This window comes from Polyodon spathula, chromosome 42 (assembly GCF_017654505.1).
Source record: "Polyodon spathula isolate WHYD16114869_AA chromosome 42, ASM1765450v1, whole genome shotgun sequence".
In the NCBI taxonomy this organism is placed as follows: Eukaryota; Metazoa; Chordata; class Actinopteri; order Acipenseriformes; family Polyodontidae; genus Polyodon; species Polyodon spathula.
Genome location: NC_054575.1, coordinates 792,925 through 810,524, shown reverse-complemented (window position 1 = coordinate 810,524; position 17,600 = coordinate 792,925). Strand labels below are relative to the sequence as shown.

The window sequence follows — 17,600 nt, the reverse complement described above, 5'->3', positions numbered from 1 at the left end:
AAAAAATCAATTTTAAAAGAAATGCAACTTCCATGACGGGGGTGCAGTGATATCATTTCTGGTGCTTTTGAGAGGTAAGGAAATTGATTTTAATATCTTGGTTAGCATGCCTTTAAAGGAGGAGGCAGTGATAGGGTTATTTGGGTTAATGTTGTTGTGTGGGTATCCGCTGAGAGACACAGAGGGTTTGATGTTGAAACATCTCTCAGGCGTCCAGGTCTTACTGACAAATTACAGGGAGTTGCAGTTGCAGATGGCTGCCAACAACTGTATTCCTAGTGCAGAAGGACATTATTTATTTATTTATTTATTTATTTCTTAGCAGCACCCTTACCCAGGGTGACTTACAGTTGTATACAAAAAATACATATCAAGAATTACAGAACAATTATGAGCAAATACAAAATCCAAATACAAAAAGCTTGGGCTGAGCGCTGGCCACTTGCTGCAGATTACATTTGAATTAGGCAGGGAGGGAAGTCTAACCTCCCAGCCCTGCCATATCTAGCAAACACTTAATTTGTTTCTAATAATATTTTAATACATTTTAATTCTAAATTTAAAAAAAAAAAAAAAAAAAAAACACATTGTATTTCCAAAGCACCACCACAAATACAATATTTACCAGTGCAGGCATAAGCCAAGCCTCGTTATTAAAGCCTTGGTTTGAACTCTTTTAAAGAGGGTGATAACATATTGGTGTTACTGAGAGGTAATGGAGTGGTAAGGTGAGCACTCATTCAATGGGGCCCATTAATCATCTTGCTAGTGCTAATAAGAGATTAGCAAATGGATTGCAATGCCTTTAAAGTGGGCGGTGATACTGTTGCTTGGGTTAATACAAAGTAAGGCATGTATTTCTATTTCTTATTGGTTACTGCTCCTTTAAAGGGGGGCAGTGATAATGTTGCTAGTGCTAGAATTGAGGGGGGAATATGTAGCAAGAATTATAAATCCCACATCAGAAATCAACCAACCACAGTGAATTATTTGCCAAAACTCCAGTGCATCATATCCTGTGCACAGATGAACTAAAACCAATGTTCAAACATCAAAACAGAACAAAACGAAAAAAAAAAAAGAAAAAAAAACTGGGTGCCTTGTGTAAAATGGGTCATCCTGTTAACTTCACTGTTTCTTGAAATTTTAATTTTTACTAGTTTCACCTAAGGAAATAGTCCTGAAAGCTTTTAAAAAAACAAAAAAAACAAACAAAAAAAAAAAACACATGTTTCTAAAAATAGTCTGTCATTAGCCAGTACTTCCCCACAGACTCAACTTTAGCAGATAGTCCAGTTGTTGCTAAGAACTCAAAATCAAAACTTCTGTCTTACCCCGTTTTTAAGCAACCCATTAAAATGGTCAACAGTATCACATGCTGCACTTAAATCTAATCAAACCAGATTGTAAAAAGACCCACAGTCTGCATTTACCATTAAGTCATTTACAACTCTAGCCAGTGCAGCCCCTGTATTACGAGCAGGTTGAAAACCTGACTGGAACTTTAAACTTTACTGTTATCAAGAAATAGATTGGGCTAACTGGTTACTGCCTTCTTCAATATCTTAGCTATAAAAGGTAAATGACTCAAAACTGTAGGATGTAAATGTGGTTTTTTTTTTTTTTGAGTAATGGCTCAACCACAGCAGTTTTAAAAGCTGTTGGTCCTGTTCCAGTTGACAAAGGTCTGTTAATAATTTCTAAAACAAAGTCACATAAATCACTAAAAATGCCTTTGAGGATTTTTGTTGGAATTGGATCTAAAAAAAACAAGTGAACAATTGGAAGAGTTAATCTGCCTCACTGACTTATTCCGATCTTGTAGTGTAATGCAGAAAAATGAATCAATGAAATATGTCATTGGTCTGTGTGACAGGGACAGGGTTAATAATGTCTCTGCTAGCAACCACAGGTGTGGCCAAGTATGAAAAGAGCCATAAATGCTCTGTTTGGGAGAGGGAGTAGGTGAGGGTATTTATTTATTTTTTTTATCTGTTTGTTGCTGTGTTTTTTTCCAAAAGGTTAGTGAAGGCTCTACCCAGCCTGGACAGTTTTTGCAGTGTTTTGTTTGAACTTTTTGTTTTGGACCTTGGACCTTGTGCCCTTTTGTTTGTTAGTTGTGTTATTTCTGTTTATTAACACGTGCTTTAGTGCTTAAACTGCAGCTTCCTTGCCTCGGAGTCTCCTTCTTGCCGCAACCCTGCTACAGTCTGATTGACACATTAAGATTAGAACCATCCTGAAAAATGTGATACCTAATATTGGTAATTTATTTTGAAATTAATTCAGAAATGCCTCACAGTTAGCTGTTGCAGCTTTGATGTGAGGGTATGCAATAGAGGACAGGTCTCAAAGTTAGTTGTTGTAGCTTCAATATGAGGGACTGCAAATGAGGAGGGGGTCACACAGTAAGCTGTTGTAGCTTCGATATGAGGTTTAATCTTCAATTTTGTAATCCTCCCATCTGCATTCTACCTTACGACCTTTCCTTTTCTTTAGACAGATGTCAGCAGTTACCCAGTGTGGGCTTCATTTAGAAGAAACTTAAATTCTAACCGTGGTCACTGTATCAAAAGGGAGTACACTCTGCATTTTCAGGCATTCTTACTGAGGCTTGATCTGAAATGATAAAATTGCAGTAAAACTTTACCACGCGAATATTGCCAGTTGTTGACCTGCAATGATTAACCAAGAATGTATTGGAGGGGGGGATTATTATTTTAATAATCATTATAGTCAACGTTTTGCTACAGTTGCAGTTCAAACTTTCTATGATAACTTAAATGTAGACTTTTTTCCATGTACTATGACTACAGTTCAATTGAATGTGCTGTACTATATAATTATGTACAATTACAGAAGACTAAAACCCCTTTCACACTGGCATGATCTACCTGGGTAAGAACCTACCAGGGCAGGACCCAGTGTCATGCGGGTCGGGTCTGCGTTTTCACACTGCTTTGATAAAGCAGGGCTGACCTGGGTGACAGACTCAAGTACACAATACGTGTATCAATGCCCCAGAAGCAGCTTGTTAGAGATGCTTCCATCCAGGCTTCTCTGGATTGAACCATCGTCCCAAATGTTGATTAGAGTAAATTTTTCTTTATCCCTGCTGCAATCTGGCTCATGCTGTGTTTCAATCACAAAAGTATGGCTAAAGAGGCATTCCTTGCAGAAGTGAAACCTTCACGCAGGTGTGGCTCTTTGTATTGCATGGGCTCACGAACGGCTGGCACGCATTTTGTCTCGCTCAACCGGGGTCAAAGCGTGTCGACCCACATCTAGAGGTGGGTCATTGAGACCCTGGTTAACCCAAGTATGTGGTTTCACACTATGCAGGATTGTGATCCAGTTAGTCAGGACCCAGGTAAGAGTGCCAGTGTGAAAGCGGCATAAGAGAATACCCCTTGGGAAGCAAGCAGAGTGTTCTTTATAGTCGACATGCGAGGCAGTTACCCATCAGACACAATATGAATCAATAAATAAATCTGTACTAATGATGAAATTAACTTGGTAAGTAAAAATAAAATAGGCAAGTATATGTTAATAAACTATAATAATAAAGTAACAGACAAATTAATAAACTGTCAAACTAAAATAACACAGCACCCTTACACATGTTAAATACAACAGCAATATACAGATTTTTTAACGGAATGGTGAAGAAGATCACCAAAATGGGGAAAACGCCAAATTGTTTGGCGATTTGTGACTGATTCAAGTTTTTTTCAAGAGCTCAAACAATTTGCAACTTTTTGCAGCAAGAGAAACAGCGACACATTTTGCCATTTGGTTACGTGCCATTTTGTTTGTAGCGATGAGGTGCAACCGTGGAAATCGGAATGCAAAACGAGTCAATGATATGACGGCAGAACTGAAAAGATTTAATAAACCAATAAGTGTGCCTCAAGACACTCACGATGACAAGTTGCTTTTCAAAAGACTGAATAAACAATTTTAATTTAAGTTTGATGGCGAGTTATCAGGTTACAGAACAGTACTGCGTCCGTTGTGAACGAATCGCTAGCGATGCCAAGAAGGTGTTCTTCTAAGAGAAGTTCCTGTTCCTTGCTTTGGCCAGAGAATTTAAAATTGGAAAAATCTGTTTCACCACATGATGTCTGCTGAAGTGTTTTCTAAGGAAGTGTTCCTATATGTGTAGACTACTGAACTTTGGAATCAGCTAAGGTCCACTAGCAGAAGGTTTATTAACTATTATGACTTGTACTTTAGTAGGATAGCATGTTTTTAAACTATCCCCTACCGCCAAAGACAAACAATCATTTCAGGTCAAAACTTGGTGTCGGTGAATTAATATATATATATATATATAGATATATATATATATATATTATATATATATATATATATATATAATATTAACTCCCCCTGGACCTCGCCCTTGCCCTCGTTAACAGAAAGAAAGAAATTGTTCAGGATGTACACTACTCCCGTCTGTATCAAAAAAATCCTAATAGTTTAAAATTTTATTTTAACTGACTGATTGATCTTCCTGGCCATTTGTCATAGTAATTTTATTTTACATAATCTAAAAGCAGTATGATGCAATGTGATCATGTAGCCTACTTTTATTTAATTATTTTTATTTATTTATTTATTTTTAATTATGCCGCTTGACGTATTTTAGATGTGCCCGACTGTAATCGTTTAGCAAATTGGAGGACAAACGTGGCGTGCCAAACACACAGTGCAGAATCTGAAAATGTCAAATACAAAGAGAAAACCTAAAGCGAATTGTAAAGACCTCAGGCTTAGTTTTTTTTTTTTTTTAAAATAAAAAAAAAATAAAAATTGAAAGGCAACAAAGAGTACAAAAACAGGTAAGAAAATTGGTGTTGATTCCTACTGTAATTCTTTATCATTTGTAAAATAATTAAAGATAACTGGGGGGGGGGGGGGGGGGAGGTAATGATATAACCAGTGTACCCACAGTATTGAATTATTAAAGCAATTAAACGCTAATAACCAAAGCTGCTTCTAATATTTCTTTAAATACAATCTTCTGCCTTTTCAATATTTTTTATTTATTTATAGACATTCAATAAATATATATTTTTAAATGGTTTCTCAGTAATTAACCCTACATAATTGAATGACAAGAGGAAAACCATATTTGCAAGTTCTTAGATCAGTAATTCCACAAGAATATTTTTACATGCTTCCCTTGGGTCACCTCATCCATGAACCTCGTGTTTCACTCCTATGCAGATGACACCCAGCTCTACCTAAAACTAGACCCTGGAGGTCCTTCTGCCATGGTCAGGCTCTCAGCTTGCATAGAAGACAACGAGGCCTGGATGTCTGCCAATTTTCTTCAGCTCAACAACACCAAATCTGAACAACTTCTAGTAGGATTGAAAACTCAACTCAAGAATCTTAATATTGTGGCCTTGAACTTCAGAAACATTTAGATACTTTCAAGCAAGTGAATAACAAAAACACAGAGTCAGGTACTGAAAACCGCACTAGCACACAGCTATGTGAGAGCAATGTGAATTGAGAGTATTTGTCATATTTATAATATATAGTATTTGACATCATGGATACGTTTCGGGCACCCCAAAGCTCTCCAAAAAGGCCACCTTTTGACTAAAATATTGGACAAAAAAATAAAAAAGAGGATTACAAAATCTAATTCATGTGTACTGTATAGCATGTGAGGTGCCAGAAGGTAACATCCCCTTTAGAACTTGTTCAAGAAACTAGTGTACGACTGGCCATGAAGATTTACACAATATTCATTTTTGGAGTGGTTCGGGAACCCTTGGGCCTAGCTTTGTAAAAACTCATGTAGAATTTGATCCCTTTGTTCAATCAGTTTCACATTTTTATCCAGTGTAGTAGATGTGTTGGAGAAGCACTGGCTCTTTTCCTGTGCGACAAATTGAAAAAAATTACTATAGAATATAAACAAATGAAAAGGGTTTGGTTTTTTTGTATGTATTTTTCTGGATGTCTCCTTCCAGTGTGGTACTGAGTAAGACTTTGATCAAATATGAGGTTTTAGTCCTGATGCCCAAGGGGTTACCTTGAATTCAAGGCCAGAACCATGCCTGTGCTGTCTATACTTTGGAAGATAATGTAATTTATTTAAGGTCACAGCCCACTATGTGGAAATTGGGGGGCTGGAGGTTTAAAATTGAACCTCTCCTAAAAGCAATAAATATACATGTGGTGTCAACAGCAGACACTGAAAGAGGATTCAGCCAGATGAATATTATCCACAGTGGAAATTGTGCTTATCTGGAATTGGAAAGCCTGTCAGCCTTGTTTTTATAACATGTGTTGGCTCTCCTCTTGAAAAATTCTCCCCACATTGTTATACAAAGGGTTGGTTGACCAAAAGGCATAGTTTAGCTGCAAATTTGAAAGCCAGATGTGAAACAATAAGATTGCTGAACACAGCTACGAGTCAGTTTGGAAAATATTGTGAATTCTTTGTTATTTTATTTTTCAGTTTTTCTCTTTTAGATAGAAAGAAACCTCTACACCCCTTCAACCATATTTTTGGTAAAGAGCGTGAAGATTACTCTGAACTACATTTGTCTCAAGAAACAAACCAAAAACAAACTTTGTGGACAGCTTATAAAATGGACTAGTCATGAACTGAAATTCTGACTGACAAATGCTTGATTGTGAAAACATGCATCTGTGAGTAGATTTCTGGACTTCCCCTTGTTAACTTTTTACAACTTGAGTACTGCTGCCAAGTCTATATGATATCACTTACTATATTGCGCTGACCCCTTCAATGTGTTTCCTGAAATTACAACACATAGCAACAGTTTGCTGTAAGTCAACACTTCTGTTTTTAAAATGATTTTATCAGAAGAAAAAAAATCAAGCCTTCCAGTGTAGTATCGTCTCTGTGGACTTCACCCAGCGGTGCCGTGGAGTTTGTTAATACCAAACATAACAAGGAACCGGAAAGGAAAACTGTATAGGTGTCTTATCAGTAGAGAATATTACAGGTAAGTAATTTGAACATGACCCTATATATTATAGCCTTCAGCCAACACACGTTTTAATAGTGATATAATGTGCTTATTGTAAATAGATGAGTAGAAACTTCACATATCGAGATATGTATAATTTAAACGTTTGATTCAGAGTAAAAGGCATGAGAGACAGATGGAATTGTACTGTCTGTAATGATTCCAGTGAAAGTTCAGGGACTGACATGCAGCACTGGAGTCTGTCCTTCTTTCTGTCTGTCTGTCTGTTCAGACAGTGAGAGCCCCTCTACCAATATGGAACAAGAGGCCAAGGATAGCTGAAACAATAGTGTAGGATAACTGAAAGTTTGTACAGGTGTAGTGAAACATCCTGAATCTCTGCATTCCCCTGCCCTACAGGTCTCTTCAGAACTCCTCCTGGCATTCTTTCACTTCACGTGCCCGCACAGCTGTGGGACAGATGGTAGAGATATTTGCGCTGTTTTTATTTTCCAGTATTTTTTTCTAAAAAGATAGTGAACATTTCAAACGAGTGCCGTTTTATTTATTTATTTATTTACTTCACCTAAATACAGGTTGCTACTAACGTGGTTTAAACCAAAACAGCTTTAGTAAATTATCTTGACATGAAGTAATTTGATGTAGTTGTATTCTCCATCCATCCATTATCTGTAACCACTTAACCCTATAGAGGGTCTCAGTGAGCCAGAGCCTAACCCGGCAGACCAGGGCGCAAGGCAAGACTACACCCTGGACCAGACACCAGTCCATCGCATTATTATTAGGCTTCCAAACAATGCTGGGAAGCTTATTGTTATTGTTAAGGTGTTCATTTATTTATTCTTCACAAAACGTTAAACTGCTGCTGCTTCAAAGCTGTGTGACTGATCAGGTTCTGATCAAGCTGGATACATTGGTTGTTAGATGCTGCAAAAATTGCAATTGGATTGCAAATTTGGAAACCAATATTAGCTATTGTATGCTAACTGGGTTTGGTGTGGATGTGCTGTCCCAACTGAATCCTCTTTGGGGTTCCACAACTGGTTTCATTTGGGAGAAACCACAACTGCCTGTTAGTTGTCTCTTGTTATGAACACGTAAAATATTCATATACATAAATATTCCCTTTACATTGTACAGCACCCTACCTCACATAATGGTTCATAATAATAATAATAATAATAATAACTCGCAAATCATTTAGACATGACTGAATTTACTCCTTGCCATCAAGACTTTCATGGAGTGCAGCACAATTCTTTTGTGAGTTTGTATATAGGAGACTTTTCACAACAGAGGAGCTGCAACGAGGAGCATGCATTTAAACTGTCATTGCGTGGGATAATCCTAACAACCTGATATTTAAATAAAAACAAGGAAAAGACCACGAGCAAATCTTCCCTAACAATTTTCTTCTCCCAACCTTCTATATAAAAGGATGGATTTGCATATTACATAATAAAATGACAGACAGACAGTTCTGCAGACGGCAGGAAGCTTTCAGTGGTGGTCTAGTCAAAGTGTGCAAACTGTGGTGAGCAAAGATTTAAGGTTACAATTCTGCTTTTTCTGTAAAATAATTTCTGTGAGTTTATCATCTTAAACTAACACAGGTTATAGGTGGTTCAGTATATCTAGCAAAACAACATGTCTAGAAGACATAGAGAAAGACTTTGTCACAACGTTTGTCATTGACTTAAGTTTATGAACTTATAATACAGTTGTGAGGCGCGAGTGTATTAAATGGAATGTCCAGACAGTAATTTATGTGTACAGAAATAAAATAATTTATTTTTATTTTCTATACACAACAAAAAGGATTAAATAACAAACGAAAAACAAAATGGTGTGAGGGAAGGAGTGCAGGGGTGAAATCCAAAACAAACTGATGACTCGTCTTTAATTTGTCTTCGTGGTGACCATAAACAAAAAAAAGACAAAAGAAATGTTAGTATTTCAAAAAAACCCGCTGCACAAAACCAGTCTCTCCCTTCACCCGTTACTCCTCCTACTTTTTCTTTCGGACCAACCCCGAACACAGTAGTACGTTCCCTTTAGTATGTAATGTCCCGCCTCTGTAGTCAGTGGAACACCAATCCCCAACCGACACGTGTCCTTCTCCTTCACTTGACTCCAGTGGCTGGAAGTTACATACTCGTACTTCTGCCCCTCACCAAGGTGCCGCCCCTCAAAAGATGACTTTTGCCATGGTCACGAGATCTTGGTAAGGGAAGTCCCGAGTTGGTTTGATGCCATCTACTGTCGGGAGGCTGAATCACAGACCGAAACCCCTTTGACTCATCACAACAGTATACAATTTTTTTTTGTAATATACAAGCTACTTTCCACCCCACTCAAGGTCAGTTCAGTCAAAAAGCTTCCCCTGTTAAAAGTTTACCATGGTACATGTGTACTGTAATTTTGCAGAGCTCCTATGCTTACCCCATGGTTATACTGTGCATTTATTATGGTTTACACAATACGACTCCCATTGATCCAGTCTTGGTTTTACTGCAAGTTTAATAACCCCAGACCACTCTTGGCTTTGCAATGCTTACCTATGCTTTACCATGTCTTCAGAGTGCTTACACTTTGCAATGCTTACCTATGCTTTACCATGTCTTCAGTGTGCTTACACTTTGCAATGCTTACCTATGCTTTACCATGTCTTCAGTGTGCTTACACTTTGCAATGCTTACCTATGCTTTACCATGTCTTCAGAGTGCTTACACTTTGCAATGCTTACCTATGCTTTACCATGTCTTCAGAGTGCTTACACTTTGCAATGCTTATCTATGCTTTACCATGCCTTCACTGTGCAATGTTATGATGCATAGTTACAATGTACTTATTGTGTAAATCTTTTTGCAAGATTTATGTAAATACACAATTGTATCAGAAAAGGTTTAGAGATAGGGATATTAGCGTTAGTTAAGAGTAAGGTTGGGGTTATATCATGGAAAATTTACACACTAAGTACATTGTAACTATGCATAATATTGTAATTATATGTAAGTACACATGTACACAGTAATCAGAGGCACTTAATGTAAGGTCTTACCTAGATGTTTTATGTGAATCGATTTTTTCTTTTTGGAAACAGTAAACCAGTTCTATGATAGATTTTTCATTATTTTCAGTGGAAAACATTGAAAAAGATTTCTAGTCTAAATGTTTGTCATGGGACATAGGTTTCTTTTAGTATTAGAATTTAGTTTCTTTTAATACTTAAAACTTCAATAACAAATGTTGCAGGAGTCTTTTCCAGTGGAAGACATTAAAAAAAAAAAAAATACTTTTTGTCAAAATGCTTTGAACCCATATTGAGTGTTCAATAGTTATGAATTCTATTATATTTTTGGCTAGGTAAAGCAAGACCTCTCTTTGAACAAAAGATGAACACCACAAGCAACTCCAACACAACCTGTAGCAAAGGATCCCCAGCAATTGGAATCTGCATCCTTGCCACGGCATTCACTCTTGGTCTCCCTGGCAATCTGTTTGTGATATGGACCGTGCTGCTCAGACTGAGAAAAAGATCAATCACCTCCGTGCTGATCCTAAACCTGGCAGCTGCAGACGCAGTCGTCCTTCTTACAGCCCCGTTCTTCATCCGCTACCTCGCGGTCCTCAACTGGGAATTCGGGCAGGCCTCCTGCAAGATAATGCACTACATCTGCAGCGTCAATATGTACGCCAGCATCTTCATCATTGCGTTCATGAGCCTTGATCGACTGTTCGGAATTTCCAAGCCCTTTCTGTCCCAGAAGGTCCGAACGAAGCCTAAAGTCCGCAGGTTAGCCCTGGCACTCTGGGTACTGGCTTTCCTGTTGGCCACACCCATGCTTTTCTACCGGAGCGTGGTGACCAGCAAGGGCAGACGATGGTGTAACCCTGTGCACACGAGCAGTGTTCACAAAGTGTTCCAGTACCTGGTGGAAACCATATCCTCTTTCCTGGTCCCTTTCACAGTTATGACCGTCAGTTATTTTTGCATCTGTCTGAGGCTCAGAAAAGGGAGGTTCAAACGTAGATCCAGGCGTAAGTCGAGCCGGCTGATCATTTCAGTGGTTGTCAGCTTTGCAGTGTTTTGGATGCCATATCACATTGTTAACATTCTCCAAGTAGTTGGGATGTTGTCTGGTTCGAAGGCTCTGGAGGACTTTGCAACGTGCTTGAGGCCGAGTTTGACTGCGTTTGCATTTGTCAGTAGCAGCGTGAATCCTATCCTCTATGCTTTCGTCGGGACCACATTCATAAGGACTTCAGGGTTAAACTTTGTGGCGAAACTTCTGGAAGGGACTTCTTCAGAGATGAGTAGTTTGAAGAAATCCGGGAGGGCACTCCAGGAGAAGGAGGAAGAGGAAAAAATCAGGAAGGTGGATTGCGTGGAATTAGAACAGGTCACAAATGCTGGACAAACTGGAGAAGACACACTGAAACAGGATCTGGAGCCAAATACAAAAGCACCCAACTGCTGAGCTTATATATAAAGCTATGCCTTGATTATCCAAACTGCCCCTTGGTCATCTGTCTTGTTGTGTGCTGTGCTCTACTGTCCAGTTGTCATAGAAACAGTGCTACTCAGCCTAAGTCTCTGGTATTTAATTACAGAACAAAACAGTGCTGGGCTATACTGTATATTTTGAGTAATGGGAATCTTGGGCTCAGTTCAGATAGTTTACTGTACAGCGACAAAGATGAAGATGTGGGCTGCAAAGACTATTAATAAAAAATTGCCAATATTTTTGCATTTGTTCTGTAAGATTAAGAAAAAAATTAATATTTTATTTATTATTTGCAAAAAAGAAACTGCTTAAAAAAATGTGAGTTTATTCTCATATTTTATAAAAAGAAAGGAGTACTTATTTTGTACAGAAAGATCAGTTTTTTTGAAAAAAAGAAATGCAGAACCGGATTGCAAACATTAAAATGAGACAAACAATGATTACAATGAACAATGAGTCAGGGTAAAAGTAAAAGTTACACCCATGGAATTGCAAATTACATCACAGTTAATACCGAGAAAATCGTTTGGCACATGATAATACGTTGAGCTACAGTAAGCTGGGACGATGATTAGAAGCAGTTCTGAATCAATATGGAATGTTGCACTTTTTGCTATCAGTCATTTCGCAGAAATGTATTTTCTTAGAAGATAAAATGAAGACAAAATGCCCACCCCCAGTCATTCTGGCAGCAAACATGTTGACACTACTGGAGTGGCTTGCTTGCTCATTAAATTGCAAGTATGTGAGGACTGTAAATCTCACTTTTTTTTTCTTGCATTAGTTAAATCGGTCTCAAGTGTGCAGTTTTGAAAGAAACACAATACAGCCAGCATGCATTTGAATTTAAAAACATCTGGTACTGCACTAGGATAAAGAAAGTCCTCGTGCCTTATTCTTCCTGGGTCACCTCAGCAGTGTCTTCTGGTCCATGTTACTGGCATGTCAGTCAACAGGGGAAGCATCTGGTTGGTTAAGACAGGAATGGTTGATAAGGTGGGGATAAATTCTCCCTCCAGGTAACCAAGGAAGTGCAACACTATATGAAAGCACGGCTTGTGCAAACGGATAATTATTTAATCAATTCTAGAACATTATTTCAAAACTGGGCATTATAGATTAACACAACGAATGGAAGATATAATTATTTTTAGCTACAATCTCTTTCTCAGTGTCTTCAGTGTTGAAATGAGGTTTGACGTGTGAAGGATCTCATAATGGTCTCATGAAGAAGAACTGGGTGTGCTGGTTTTGTATTAGAAATTAGGTGTGAAGGCCACTGGCTACAGCAAAGGACATGGATAATTACAATAAAAAATGGCATATACTGTCTGGCCACTTTATTGGGACCTGTGTGTCTCCCCTTTTGGGTTTGACATCACCCTGGTATGGGGTATGTTCTCCTGGTGTACCCGGGGTCAGTGCAAAATTTAAAATGTTGCACCAATTTGCATTGAAAAGTGTACCGTCCATATTTCATATTTTACTTCTATTTTTTTTATGTTAATTTACAAATAAAATTGTATGAATGTTTGTGTTTTTGTTCTTTGTTTATATCTCTAAAATGTTGTAAAAACACCATTATACACATTGGGGAAAAAAGACTAGGACAGAACCATTAGTGGACTACATCAATAGCAGCTAATATTTTCTTTGGGTATCCTTTACTAAACTAAAAAGGGTGTCAGTCAGAAAGGCAGTTTTTACTGGACAACACATGTAATGTAACTTAACTAAGAAATGTATAGAATACAGTTCTGTACCAAATATGAAAGTAATTGTAGCTGACATAATAATTCCATAAATCTCAGCCATGTTGCACTTCATTATCTACATGGAACTCAAATGTGCAGTTTTGAAAGAAACACATGCTATTGCACACATGTATTTTCATTTTAAAACAGGGTATCTGGTAGTCCTTTAGGTTAAAGGAAACTCTCGGTTTCTACGGCTTACACCCTGGGTCTTCTGGGTCAAAGATTGTTATTGGCTGAAAACAGTCAATAATGGAAGCAGCTGATTGGACAAGCAAAAGGGTGGGGGCAGGTGAAATGACGCAGGAAATTCAAGACAGTCTAAAAGCAGAGTTCTCTTTAACCTAGTGTATCACCAGCTATCATGTTTTGTCTCTATACCAAAGAAACTTAAAAAGTCACATGACCTCATTGTGGCAGCCTGTGACGCAGAGCAAATGAATCCTAGTCAACAATCTCCCTCCCAACCTGAGACAGGAACAGTGTGCCCCGGACTGGATGGTTTGGCAGTTCATTCCTGGGTCAGTTGGAAGTCGGCCAGCCAGTAAGGGGGCGGAGTCACAACACCAGAAGTCATCTCCTTAATGCGGTAGACGATGTGTCAGTCATGGAATGAAGGTATATCAGGGGATGTGGCGAAGCAATCTGTTTGTTATGGTTACGATAGGACCTGAAAAGGAGAACTGTGATTTAACCTGGAGTGTTTTTCGTATTGTTTTTGTCTGTCTAGTAATAATTGTATTTGTCATTGTTAGACATCTAAACTATCCGGAAGCTGTTGCTAAAAGCCAGCACCAACCCCTGACTGCACTACTGTTTCACTAACTCTATAATTCACCACTTGCACTAGGGGCACTCACAATTGGACTTGTGATTGTGTGTGTCTTTATTAGCGTTATTAATATTTCGGTATTGAACCCAGTGGATTTTAACTGTGTCCTACACATCATTGTGTAGGGCCAGTTACTGTTATTTGCAGCACAAATAAAGAGCTATTTTCCACCGTGAACGGTGTTGTGTTTGTTATTACTGAGCACTGCATCTCCTCTACACCTATGCACTGCAAACCACTCTGCCACACAGCCATACAAAGCCAAAGTCCCAGACAGATTTAGAAAGTTTCTATGACCATGGAGTCTCTACCATAGGTGCTGGGTTATAGGGGGCCATGGAGCTCGTGATTCTGGAACGTGGGTCCAGCACCACCAGATCACAGATTTCATGATTTCTGTGAAACTGACCCATTCATTGCTGTGTAATATGTAGCTCCCTGTGAAATCACCCATTTCAGCACAGAGAATCTGCAGTGAATGAATAATTTATTGATTGCAATTGCAGGAGATTTAATGAACTGTGATGGCCGCTCGAGTGAATTATGTATTTGTCCAGGGGCCTCGTCCGTGGGTGTTCGATGGCTGGAAAAACACGAACCCCCAGTGCCGCAGACAGGCGGTGACTGTCGGCCACCTCCCCCCAAAAAAGACGAGGCCACCAAACCATGAATGGAAAATAATAATAAATGACTAATATACCCCACAGTGGTGCACTACCACTTACCTCCCACAATATTGAAAAATGAATTAAAATGTGCTGGGTAAAAGAGCCCAGCCTCTCCAGCCTGACCACACACCCCGGATAACCATATACGAACAGCTCAGCACTCAGGTAAGGAAAAAAGACCCTACTCGCATATTTTCCAGGCTCTAAGAGGTCAACTCCCGAAAAGCACCCAAGTTTACAATTCTGAAAGAATAGTGTAAATACACATTTTTTACGACATAAAATAAATACAGCAAAAGTTTGCCTTATTGACGCACAACCTGTTACTCTATATTTTGGAACCTGGCAGACGGTGTTTTTTTTTTCCCTAGTATTTCATTCGTCACTCGATAAACAACAAGTCCAGCTAGAAAGGGCTTTATATCTTGCCTCAATCCATTCATTCCCTGCCCATGTTATAGTTTTGCCTTGTCCTCCCCAGCCTGCACCTGTTTTTGTCCTTGTCTAGGACAGCTATCCTGCACCCCTGCCCATGGCTTCCCTACAGTCAGCCTCTACACTATCAGCAAACTAGACCTTGAAGGGCGAGGCCAATGTATTGAAGGTATGTATAATGTTGCATTTGTTGTGTAAGCTTTAATAAATATTGTTCTCTGTCAGTATGCCTGACCACTGTTTTTCAGGTAAGCATATTTAAGAACATGTGTTTAACTGAGAAAATGATACATTTTGAATGTGACAACGCCATTTTTTCTGCTTTAACAAATATTATGTTTAATCGTAAATGTCTTGAAATATTTTTAAACTGTGAAATAAGCTGTTTTTTTTTTTGTTTGTTTTTTTGTTTAGTTTTTTTACTGTGAAATAAATACAACTCTAAATATGATCCCTTTCTTTTAAAAGGTTTCTGCATATCAAGGTAGTCTTACAGGATAAAGTTACCACACTCGGACAGTGTGTCGTTCACAGCAAGTACAGGTGCTGTGTCACACAGGGCAAGAATGCAGGAACAATGCTTTGTTGACAGGAAGTAAACCGAACAACATGATTGTTGGATTTTGAAATGATTTGGGGAAATAAAGAGAGGTTGCATTTCTTTTAAAACTCCCCCTATGAGGTTGCTGAGTCATTTTAAGCAGGAAATCACTGACTTGACCTACAGACAGTTTGACACTACAGTAGAATTCCTTCTTAGTATCTGTGTTAGTTTACAACATTCTAACAGAGTTTATTATCATGAAAGCTGCAGAGACTGTGCCCCACAATCGTCTTCAGTTTGACACTACAAGTTGTCTGCAAATGGACACACAGAGAAGCGGAACAAAGCACCATTATTTATTTTGTTTTTATTGTACAAATCTAATACCACATCTCTTTAGCAGACAAGTTCAAATATGTCCAGCATTATTCCTCTGAATTGCTGACACAATGCCTCGTCTCAACTTGTTGAATGCCTTTTGGCAAGTTACTAGTCGTGGTGCAATGTCATTGAGGGAACTGTCAGAAAGTTTTTTAACATACAGGTCCATTTATTCAGAGCTTGTCAGACGTTTCAGATCCAATTTATTTTCACATGCGCTGTTTATTTTACACACGCTGTTTAAAATATATATATTTTTTCAGAGTAACAGGTTTAAAAGGTACTGCATCTCCAGCCAAGCCCCACCCCTTGTTCGCTGTATTTTTCACATACCTCTTTATAGACGTGCATACTGATAAATCCTCTCCTGATCACTCGTTTTATCACCAAACTCCTCAATAATGCGATCCAAGTCATTATTTTATTACTGTAACATCTCAAAAGCTCTGCAAGTGTCTGTGATATTCTTTGAGCGCTGGATGCAGAAGCAGCTCTCTCCTATGTTTATGTCTGTGTTTATGTTATCTCTGTAGTGGCTGTGAGATACGCCCTTTTTTTTTCAGTCTCACTCGGCCTAGACCAGGGATCACACTGCCTCCTGCAACAATATTGGTAGTGCTATGGCAGATGAATCAGTCATATGGTGTACATCTTAGTGCCAGTGTTATGGCAGGTGAATCAGTCACATGGTGAACTACTGACAGTGGTATGGCAGGTGAATCAGTCCTATGGTGTACACCTTATTGACAGTGCTATGGCAGGTGAATCAGTCCTATGGTGCACACTCTATTGACAGTGATATGGCAGGTGAATCAGTCCCACAATGGTGCACTGTCCCTAGTGACAGTGCTATGGCACGTGTGGAATCTGTCCGATGGTGCACACCCTTATTGACATACCTGTGGTGTGGTGAATCCGGTCCTATGGTGCACACCTGATTGACAGTGATATGGCAGGTGAATCAGTCCTATGGTGCACACCCTATTGACAGTGCTATGGCAGGTGGGAGTTCCTGTGGTGGCACCCCTATTGACAGTGATATGGCAGGTGAATCAGTCCCATGGTGTACACCCGATTGACAGTGATATGGCAGGTGAGTCAGTCCCAAGGTGTACACCCTATTGACAGTGATATGGCAGGTGAATCAGTCCTATGGTGCACACCTTATTGACAGTGATATGGCAGGTGAATCAGTCCTATGGTGCACACCGTATTGACAGTGATAAGGCAGGTGAATCAGGTGGCTGGGGATTGATTGGAGTAATTAACGATCAATCAGCACCCAGCTACCTGACATAAAAGAAGGCCTCAGCTTCCCATTAAGGAGAGGAGGGAGCTGAGGAAGCAAATGGTCGTGCTTGCTGGGGTTTTGGTTTGCTGTTTTGTGTTTTTAGCTATTTTCTGGTCCAGTGAAGGCATCGCCCAGCCTGGAAACCTTTATTTTGTAAGTTTTGCTTTGTTATTTGTGTTTAAATATGTTTGTTTTGGCCCTTGTGCC

At 39.0% G+C, this 17,600-nt stretch overlaps 2 protein-coding genes across 6 annotated transcripts in view; one reads left to right on the top strand and one right to left on the bottom strand.

Annotated features, from left to right (window-relative positions):
• The window catches only part of LOC121305286 (leukotriene B4 receptor 1-like), a 36,044-nt gene extending 19,567 nt beyond the window's left edge, over positions 1-16,477 (bottom strand). The window contains exons 1-2 of one of the 3 annotated variants that reach the window (XM_041236868.1): positions 16,436-16,477; positions 13,711-13,912 (exon numbers count right to left, since the gene is read on the bottom strand). In XM_041236868.1, the coding sequence (XP_041092802.1) occupies positions 13,711-13,757 (47 nt within the window). In that variant the 5' untranslated portion in view covers positions 13,758-13,912; positions 16,436-16,477. Of the gene's footprint in view, positions 1-13,649; positions 13,913-16,435 lie in introns of those variants that run through there. The other 2 variants (XM_041236872.1, XM_041236869.1) reach the window with 2 other exon arrangements.
• Positions 9-13,643, top strand: LOC121305295 (leukotriene B4 receptor 1-like). Of its 3 annotated transcripts, XM_041236884.1 has the most exons (3): positions 6,534-6,995; positions 7,380-7,443; positions 10,347-13,643. In XM_041236884.1, the coding sequence occupies exon 3, from the start codon at positions 10,376-10,378 to the stop codon at positions 11,459-11,461; it is 1,086 nt and encodes a 361-aa protein (XP_041092818.1). In that variant the 5' UTR covers positions 6,534-6,995; positions 7,380-7,443; positions 10,347-10,375; the 3' UTR covers positions 11,462-13,643. The 3 variants fall into 3 exon arrangements, with proteins under 3 accessions (XP_041092816.1, XP_041092818.1, XP_041092815.1); XM_041236882.1 differs by lacking the exons at positions 6,534-6,995; positions 7,380-7,443 and adding an exon at positions 9-74 and having other exon boundaries at positions 10,347-13,642; XM_041236881.1 differs by lacking the exon at positions 7,380-7,443 and having other exon boundaries at positions 6,535-6,995.
• Positions 16,478-17,600: the final 1,123 nt, after the last annotated feature.